The sequence below is a fragment of the Sphaeroforma arctica genome, assembly GCF_001186125.1.
Source record: "Sphaeroforma arctica JP610 unplaced genomic scaffold supercont1.59, whole genome shotgun sequence".
Lineage (NCBI taxonomy): Eukaryota > Ichthyosporea > Ichthyophonida > Sphaeroforma > Sphaeroforma arctica.
Window position 1 is genome coordinate 81,097 of NW_014040499.1, and position 10,372 is coordinate 91,468.

Sequence of the window (10,372 nt, forward strand, 5' to 3'; positions counted from 1 at the left end):
ATATATATATAGAAGGTTGTATACATGCATTCGTACACAGATCTACTGACGATCAATTGATATAGTAGTATGAATGCCAGTCTCCCAAGTATACCCTCGGACACACACGGAAGTAGCGCTATACCTGGTAATTAGGCCCCACGTGTGTGATGCCAGATTTGTGGGACACCATAACTCCGCCTGGATAGTACTTCCCATTTTGATCGTGGAAGCCTCGTGACCAGTGAATTACATGGCTGTGTTTGCCAGATGCCGTATCCCGCTGCGAGACATCGAGGATACCCTCTGTGTGATTAAAACGAAAGGTGTATTTGCAGATTAAAAATAAAATGGGGAGCGGGCAAATACGAGGGGCGATGGATAGCAGGTGTATGTTGAAGTAGAACAGAATGTTTGATACGAACAGTATTGGTGACACAGGCAAAGGTCATTGGTTCATGATAGTGCTGAATAAAAGTAAAAAGAAGAGACGTGTATACTTTCCGACGATGCCAGTGCTGAATAAAAGTAAAAAGAAGGGACGGGCATACTTTCCGACGATGCCATCAGCTATAAAAGAACCGAACGTGCTATATTTACAGAAGCATACTAGCAGATGATAACTATTAAATGACTAAATGGTGTTATGGATGATGAGTTTAGAAACAAAACAATGGCTCAGAAAATCGTAAACTATCGGATTAAAGCGATAATTTACTTGTACGCCATAATCAGCACATAATATATATATATATATATATATATATATATATATATTATGTATTTCATATATATATATACATATGAAGTTAAAGATTAAAGATAAAGATAAAGATAAAGTTAGAGATATATATATATAATAGATAATATATATAAATATAGCAACATACTGTTCTCTGTATCACTTGGATCTTCACTATCTCCTCCAGGTACAACCATCACACTCGGCCCCTCGCCTGAATGCTCCCCATCTGTTTTGCTCAGGTCTTCTTCTGGGTGTTCCTGTGCCTTATCGGCATCTCCCACCACACCAGCACTCGTCTCCTCCACATCCACATCCATCTCATCTTTCACTTCTTCCTCTATCTCACCCACGCTGCCTGCCTGTGCCTGTGTTTCACTTGCTTCGGGTACATGCCCACTATCCTCCTCTACCTCTGTCTCCATCTCCACTGTGTTTATATCTGCCTCTCCCGCGATCGTTCCCTCTCCAACATCTCTCACATCCGCCTCCAGGGACACGGACGCACTCACCCCAGTCACAGGCGTGTGCGCTGGTGGCTGCGACCTCAACTCTGGGCGTGTATACGCTCGAGACTGTGGCCTGCTCTGTCTCAGGCGCGAGTTTGGTCGCGAGTGCCAGGCTACGCCTCCTTTCCGATTCAGCGCGTGTTCGCGTCGCTGTCTGGCTTCGTCCGCTGCTTGTGCAAGCGCTAGCGCGTGCGTAGTCGAGACTCCAGGCGCGTGTGTGCGCATCTCTCCTTGGAGATGCGTGTTGCTGTCACCGATGTTGTAGCTGCTGGTGTTACCCAGTTTGTAGACGGGACGATCGTGTGGCGTGAGCTGAATACCCTGGAGGAGAGTATGAATATATTGATAGGTGAGTATGTATATATTGATAGGTGAGTAGAATAAAAGAGGGTGGGAGTGTATATGCGTATGAGTATGTGATAGCTGACTACCGCATTAATACTTGTTTTCAAATAAATAATATATTTACAAACAACTCAACGTTCCATTAAGACGTACATTACTGCCCAATGATTGTTTTCCAACGTCCAGGTCTTTGGCGCGTTGTCTCTGGTTCTGCTCACACATCAGCGCCCTTTGTGCATGGTGGTAGTCTGATATGGGACCGCCCAATTCTCCAGTGACATCGGCCTGCAGGAATGGACGTTGAATAGATGTTGAATATAAGCAGGATGTGTTTGTATCTTCATATGACTATACACACAGAATGGAGCCAACAAAGACCGTGAAGAGGGTGGCCACCATAGGTACAACTGTACCACTTTCGGTATAAGTTCAGATCGGAGAAGGATAAGTCTCAAGCAGAAAGAGAACCTACACACTGCAACTTACGTAGAGTAGCTCGGCATCAGTCCTTTTTCTGACTTTGCCACTGTGATCAGTCACCGATGCAACGCCGTTCGGAGAGTGAGCAGCACTCCCCAGTCCTGTGATAGCAACAGAGCAAGTATGTTTAGAGGTGCTTTAACTGTCTTCTATCTATGTGCGCGTTCGAGTCTTTATATATACATGTATGTATGTGTGTGTGTATATTTTTTAGGTGAGTGAGTGCGAGAAAAATATAAAGAGTCAGTGTCGTGTGTGGAGAGGGAGGGGGGGGTTTGAAATGAGATGTGTCTCACGAGAAGTACGCGAACTTTAGTTTTCTACGCGCGGTCTCTACGAACTACGAAGCTAATGTCTACGTTTTTTGATGTGTGGGGTACGTTTTATGGTGATATTCATATGCACAAGAATCAATGTATGTATATGTTGTCTATCTTTTGACGTGTAATGTTTAATGGTTCGCATCCACACTATCACGTTAATCATGTTATTATATATACATATTATTTGCGCTGGAAATGGTCCTAGTTTGAGGCCTAGGTCATGACTGCCGTGTCTTGGTGGGATGCTAAGTTTGTCTCCTCCATAAGTAAAATAATATTTGATCGTGAGCACTCCTTCAGCCCAGAGCAGACGGACTAAATATACGAACCACGTGAGAAAATAAGCTGTACATCTAGACCCACCTGCGGAGGTACAGGGTTGTAAGCGGTTACCCTCTTTTGGCTGTTGCGAATACGGAGAAGACTTGAAGGTGTGTTCTGTTGTAATTACGTATATTATTAGACACATTAGACATAAAACAAAGCTATCCGACAAACATCGTTACTTCTGGATCATACACATGTAAGCTCCCATACCAGCGCATTGGTCTCGACACCCATTTTCATATATATTCAAATACACAGATATATCCGTTTGATGCTCACCCACCCATACCAGCATTTTGATAAGACCCGTCTTATGGAACATACATGTTAGCAGCCCAAGGTATCAAATAAACACCTCTATTTGAACACGTACAGAAACACCTACGTTTGATGTTGATCCTGCCCATGCCCGGGAACATGTTCTTCTTGCGGGGGGACGCCTTCTCGCTGCTGTTCGGTGCACTCTCGAGCCCATTGCCCACCACACCTTTGCGCGGCTTGTACTGAGCATTCAGCGGATTCGGCAAACCCGGTGGCTGTGCTGGGGGCTGTGCTTGGGTGTTCGTACCTACACCCCTCGAAAGACCCTTCTCGGTTTCAATATAGGCCCCCCTCTCTCGCACCAGTCCCGATGAGTCATTCCTCCATCGCCGTTGTGCTGCTCCTGGGTATTCCGTCGGTGTCTGCGTCTGCGTAAATTCGCCCATGTCTCCACCCGCACCCGCACCCGCACCCGCACCCGCACCCGCACCCGCACCCGCACCCGCACCCGACCCGCTATACATCCCGGTATTGTCTACCTCGGCATCCCTACCCCTCGACCATCCAGCCGCACCAACTGGCTCGTCTACACCCCCCGACCACTCTGGGCCAGAACCCTTCAAGCCTTCACTCACTGCTGTGGTGCCCAGTACACTCAGCGGCCGTCCCAGTCCATTGTTGGAGATCGGCTGTACACTGCTAGGCCGTCCCGGCGCACTCTCCAGTCGTCCAAAGCGTGCGTGGGGGTTGTCCATGTTGTTGCTAGTGCCTGTGTGCCTACGCGGCATTGCGTCAGAGCCCCTGGGTGCATTGGCGGGTGCGTCTGGGTATGCTTCGTCCGCGTCCCCGTATGGGTGACGTGTGTCGGCATAGGGCGTGCGTGCACCCGCATACGCCATGCCGGCCCGTGCATAGCCGCCGCCTCGGTCAGCATATGCAGTGTCTGTGTCTGCGTACGCATGTATGTCCGCAGCACCCCCTCTGTCGCGCCCACCAACACTCATGCCTTCCACTGAGCGGGAGAATAGCGCTTTGGCATCTGGCATACGAGAGTCCGGCAGACGTCCCTTGGCAGGCGAGGTCCGCTCGATTCCGGGCGACAAAACGCCAGCTGCTGCCGATTCCCTGCCCATATTGGGCAAGCTGTGTCCCAAATTTGGCGATATGCGCGCCAGACTGGGAGACTTCCGGCCCATTCCACGGAATCTACCTCCTACATCGGTTGTATCTTCTCGATGCAACCCTCCCACACCCTCACCAGCGCCTTCCCCCATGTCCATGTGTGGACTCCGTGCAGCCGCACGAGCAGGACTTCGGGCCGAATTTGGCCCCATTTGCGCATGGCCCGCAACAAGCGGATTCTGGGACACATGCGCATCGTTTTTGATCTCCAGCTCTCCCGTAGAGCTACTTCGCGAAAGACGCTCTGCCCCAATGCTATGCGGGTGCAGGCGCTGTAAGTGCGACTCCTTGCCAACTGGCGGCTTTCCTAATAAGGGCTTGCCTAATGGGGGTTGGTCTATTCCGCGGCTGCGCAGTGGCTGCAGCGGTGCCGGTAGTGGCGGCGAGTGCGCCAACGGGCCCCTCTGTGCCACCGCCGGTCGCATTTCGCGCAGGTTGTGCGCATTACGTGTTCTATTTATAGCCTCCCGCTCATATGCCGTATGTCTATTTATAGCATCTCTGACTGTGGCGTGTGCGTCATACATGCCTTCCTGTCGTGGGCCCCGTGGCCCAGCGCCCGGAGCATCCCTCCACCTGCCATCGTCGCCATGGTTACGGTTTCTCGATAGCGTGTCTTCACTATTCGCAGCATTGTAGTATTCACTCCCATACACCTCTCTAGCACTGTGCTCACCCTCGCCGTGCGTCTCAGCCATAGACTGGCGGAGGTCATTGGTACTTCTACGCGGGTGTTCAGCAAATGGGTTAAACATCTCACTACTGCGGCGCTGTGTAGTGCTAGCACTCTCAACACCCACACCCGCCTCGGCAGCCATGGCCCGATCAGGGTCATTCATCGCTCTTTGGGGGTCTTCAAAGAGGCTGAATTTAGACGTTTTGTCACGCCATGACGTCGTCATCTCCCCACTCGCATCGGCATACTCGTCGCGCGGCCCATTAAAACTCGGCCCTGACGCGCTCTCGCGCCGCGATTTTATATCCGCACCAAGATGATTGGGTTTTATCGCCGCACCAATCGGATTCCGCGGATACAGCTGCTGGGACTGTCGGCTCCGTAGCACGTGGGCGTCGTCCAGATCGCCTCTGCCACGTGCCTGCGATGTTGCTGAGCTTGTACTGTTGCGTACAAGGCTGTTAGTACTCCCCGCGTGTGTGCTCTTGAGCGTGGCTCGTCTGCTGCTGTTGGTGCCTGTGGCATGGTAGTCGTTGAAGCCACCACCATCGGGCGAGGATTCGCCACCTGCACACGCAAACGGGTCGTGGGAGATGGGCGTATGCGTTGGTATTAGTGTTTCTGAGATGGGAGATCTGGTTATTGCACAGCAAACTGCCTATGGGGACGGCTAGATACATGTATGTAGATATCTAGTATTGGCGCATATCAGCGACCTATATGTTGCGATCCAGTACATATCCCGTGCGTGACTTAATATAATAAGACTATAAGCCATTGTACTGTTTGTATGCTTGTATAGTCGTGCACTAGAGTATAAGATATAACACACATCACGTGCACCCTATGTAGACCTGCCTTGTTCATTCCCCGCTCTTTTGCTACCCGCATTGAGCTTCTCCACAGATTCTGACCCTGCGATCTCTGGCTGCCCGTCATCGTACAGCAAATGGCAACTCTCATAATGTTTCCTGTCGGACGAAAAGTTAGAAATAAACACAGGGTGACGTCAAAACAATGTGTGAAAACAGAACAAGGCTAGAGCTCACGCGTGGCTTGTACGAATATGATGCGCTGCCAGCACAGCAACACAGCCGACTCTGTGACCTTGCGAATACGTGTAAAATGGGGCAAGTTGAAAGCACTCAGAAGCACTCAGAAGCACTCAGAAAGAAGCACTCAGGAGCACGCTACAAACGCATGATCACAAAATGCGCACGTGACGACACATTGACGCACGTATGATTACCCCGACCCCGCATACAATGAGATAAGGATCAACTAGACATTCGCTTACTTTTCTTCAAAGTACAAAAAAAAAATTCTCAAACACATATAGAGCACAGTTGACCAATATTCGACCCTCACGGCGTTGTTAACGACACACGAACACACTTGGTACTCACCTGAGTTGGCGTTTCTCCTTGTACCGCTTCATGCACAGCCCAATCTTGCACACGTACGGCCGGTCCACTGTGTGTGCGAGAGGCAGGGTAGTGATTTGAATACGTGCACATATATGAGCGAATAGTAAATGCGTGAGGTTGCGCGCAAGCATGTATATGGAGGTGGGTAGTGAAGGAGGGTAGTGAAGTATGCGTATAATTGAGGACAAAAAAGTCTATAGTAAGTTTTTGAGATTCATACCCCTTTATGGGTGTGTGTAGGTAAATAAGTCTGCATGCGGAGAAGTGTTCGGATCAGCGCACGGTCGTACGTTTAAACTCATGGGTATCCATCAGGGTAGGAGTGCCAGAGTGTCGGTGTCGCATGCACCCCGTATACACCTACGATATGAAGCGCGGGAACAATTGGTCGGTATGAACAGAGGTGTTGTGGTTTTTACTCAAGGCTCTTACACGTGTAGAAACAAAGGACTTAATAAATCGACGCGGTTAAAACGTGCGTACTCACATCAATACGAACACATGTTTTAATACAAACCACATTTCAGGAGAAAACAGACGAGTATATGCATACAATTACTTACGAGTATATGCATACAAATACGAATGATAGCAAACAAAAACCCACGCGAGAAACCAAGCACACGAACGTAAACATATAGACATACGCCGATGGTTCTCGTGTGAACACTTTCAACTACCGCCAGATTGGTACAGCTGCTTGTGGGCGTAAAAGCATGCAAGCAAGCACATGCACACGCGTGAGCATATACGCCGATGCGGTGTATGAGGTGAGACAATCGACTCATTTGACGAAGTTAATATAATGCGGACACGCGTGCGAATATCTGCTTGTAGAGACATGCACCAGTAGTTTAAAAACATACACAATTACGTCTTCAGACACACACACAATTGCATGTATACCCACATGCAGACAAGCACACACATGTACACGCATACGCACAGGAGGAGGGCACACACTTACGCACACGAGAAAGGCACACACATACGCACAATCACACATGCACACAAGTGCACATACGTCTATGAGTCATGGTATGCGAGGTGAGATGGTCGACTCTTTTGAAGGACTTGTTGCAATCCGGACATGTGTGGGGCCGGATGTCGGAGTGTGAAGTCATGTGCTTGTTGAGACTGCTTTGATTGAGGAAATCCTTCGAGCAGAACCTACAGACCAAGCTATTCTGCAGAAGGAAAAAGAGAGGCATAAGATTAAATAAACGTGTTAATTCAGGGGATGGGAATAATTGAAAGACAAAAGAAGGATATGATAGGCAAATCTACACGAGGGCATGTGGACACAGGAGCAAGGACAAACAAACTTCGGGTCCAGACGCAGAAACAAGGAGAGCACAGACCATTACAGGTATTCCGCAAAGAATGGGGTATACACGGCTATAGAGGAGCAACCCTCCCATACGACTTACCGTGCTCACAGAGGTGGAGGCTACGCCTCCTGTGTTAGTCCGGGTGAGGCTATCCGATGCCTTGACCTTCAGAGCCGCCTAGTGGTATAAGCACAGGTGTTTAAAGTATTCGTTAGACAGTTGCACAACATGTCTGACCGCCTCGTGAGTGATAAGACATATGGGCTATGCCGTTACTAGACAGTTGAAAATCCTGACGTGGAGTGTGTGGTGCACTCGTCAGAGTGTCTATAGTACACCAGTTGTCGGACAAGTTTGTGTTCAATAGCTTCCAGTACACACCAGTAGTGGCTCAATTCCTTGTTCTGCAAAGAAAATTATGATCATATTTCCTGCTTTTCCAAGACGAATTTCTAATACTTTTTTAGGCATATACCCTTAATTGGGAGGGATAAGTTTACATACTGAGTAGAAACTGCTTCACCACCCCAACAACTTCACAAACGTTCAAATGGACATACATTTGTTCTCAAACTACATCTCATACTTGGTGAAGTACATGCATTATTTACAAATACGACACAAGCATCGGACAAGAGAGTGGATGAAAGGTACCTTGTCCGACACCGACTCCTGCTGTGGACCTGATGGTTCGCCTGCATTACTGCCCCTGGTTAATTGTTCACTATCAGGTCTTGACCTGCTAACGGATTGCGCGGTGCTCTTACGGCTGAGAACTGGGGACTCAGGAGCTATGCGAATTGGGGATATGGTGATTGTAGAGGATACATTAGGATTTTCATGTACATACATAGGAATGTGTGCCAATTTATAACCAACCTTAGGATTTACAAGTAGATACATAGGAATGTGTGTTAATTTACAACCAACCTTAGGATTTCCATGTAGATACATAGGAATGTGGGTCAATTTATAGCCAACCTTAGGATTTACATGTAGATACATAGGAATGTGCGCCAATTTATAACCAACCTTAGGATTTGCATGTAGACACATAAGAATGTGTGTCAATTTATAATCAACCTTAGGATTTACATGTAGATACATAGGAATGTGCGTCAATTTATAACCAACCTTAGGATTTACATGTAGATACATAGGAATGTGCGTCAATTTATAACCAACCTTAGGGTTTACATGTAGATACATAGGAATGTGTGTCAGTTTATAATCAACCTTAGGATTTACATGTAGATACATTGGAATGTGTGTCAAATTATAACCAACCTTAGGATTTACATGTAGATACATAGGAATGTGTGTCAATTTATAACCAACCTTAGGATTTACATGTAAATCCATAGGAATGTGTGTCAATTTATAACCAACCTTAGGATTTACATGTAGACACAGGAATGTGTGTCAATTTATAATCAACCTTAGGATATACTTGTAGATACAAAGGAATGTGTGTCAATTTATAACCAATCTTAGGATTTCCATGTAGATACATAGGAATATGTGTCAATTTATAATCAACCTTAGGATTTACATGTAGATACATAGCAAAGTGTGTCAATTTATAACCAACCTTAGGATTTACATGTAGTTACATAGGAATGTGTGTCAATTTATATTCAACCTTAGGATTTACATGTAGATACATTGGAATGTGTGTCAATTTATAATCAACCTTAGGATTTACATGTAGATACATAGGAATGTGTGTCAATTTATAACCAACCTCAGGATTTACATGTAGATACATAGGAATGTGTGTCAATTTATAATCAACCTTAGGATTTACATGTAGATACATAGGAATATGTGTCAATTTAAAATCAAACAAGAAAGTAGCCGCGTCAATATTTATAATAAGTACAATTGTTTTTTCTTTATATATATATATATTTATATAAATATTTATATATATATATACATTTATATATTTATGTTTATATTGTTTGGAAAGCTTTTTTATGAAAATAGTCAGCCAATTCTCCCAGCGCAAATCATATCTTATGCACATGTCCCCACATAGAGACACGCACAAAACACTCACACGAATACACACAGATAAGCCAATGGATGGCGGAGGTAGCGATCAAAGAGATGGCCAAGCTAGGGCTATCCGTACGTGTGCAGAACCAGCTTACTAAAAAGTTGCCCACCAGCGCAACGGTATACCGCATGCCTCCTATCAACCGGACACGTCTTTACTCATGTACAACCATGCATGAGAACCTGTACACTTCACCACCCAAGCTAACAACCTATTACACGTTCCCGCCGAATTGCCTTCAAGCAGTAACAAACATACCGGGTTCTTTCCGCATCGAGCCACAACCGAACCCAGACTGTGTATGAGGTGCATTCGGATTACCGTTGGTCTCAGCTTCGCCCGACTCTTGATTTTGCCCCATTTTATAGATCGGTCTGGTATTCGATTGGCCGGTGGCTGGATCGATGCCTGAAGCAGCGCCCTATTGCGATGAAGGAATATTTATGGCATGAGCGACTTGAAATTATAGTATGTAAACATATGTATTCCTGCTTGTATGTATATATGGACATAAATACAAGAGAATAAACTGTAACCAATGCAGCAAACGCGAAGTATAACACAAGAGTTATACACAAAAATAAAACTAAACAAACTAGATCGATGCATGGTCATGTCACCCTCCGTAAGTACAAATCGGTTCGGAAGATTACGATATGGATCACAAGACACATAAATTGATGAATGTCTACTTCGAAAACGGTAACCACTATATGCATATATGAATA

General features: G+C 46.4%; 1 protein-coding gene across 2 annotated transcripts in view; it reads right to left on the reverse strand.

Moving 5' to 3' along the window:
- The window catches only part of SARC_01491, a gene marked incomplete at both ends in the record, with an annotated part of 18,544 nt that extends 10,110 nt beyond the window's left edge, over positions 1-8,434 (reverse strand). The window contains 11 exons of one of the 2 annotated variants that reach the window (XM_014304786.1): positions 125-285; positions 870-1,551; positions 1,729-1,860; positions 2,062-2,156; positions 2,742-2,816; positions 3,091-5,459; positions 5,679-5,795; positions 6,231-6,297; positions 7,276-7,438; positions 7,682-7,759; positions 8,237-8,434. In XM_014304786.1, the coding sequence (XP_014160261.1) occupies positions 125-285; positions 870-1,551; positions 1,729-1,860; positions 2,062-2,156; positions 2,742-2,816; positions 3,091-5,459; positions 5,679-5,795; positions 6,231-6,297; positions 7,276-7,438; positions 7,682-7,759; positions 8,237-8,434 (4,137 nt within the window). The remainder of the gene's footprint in view (positions 1-124; positions 286-869; positions 1,552-1,728; positions 1,861-2,061; positions 2,157-2,741; positions 2,817-3,090; positions 5,460-5,678; positions 5,796-6,230; positions 6,298-7,275; positions 7,439-7,681; positions 7,760-8,236) is intronic. The other variant, XM_014304785.1, reaches the window with a different exon arrangement.
- Between the last annotated feature and the right edge of the window lie 1,938 nt (positions 8,435-10,372).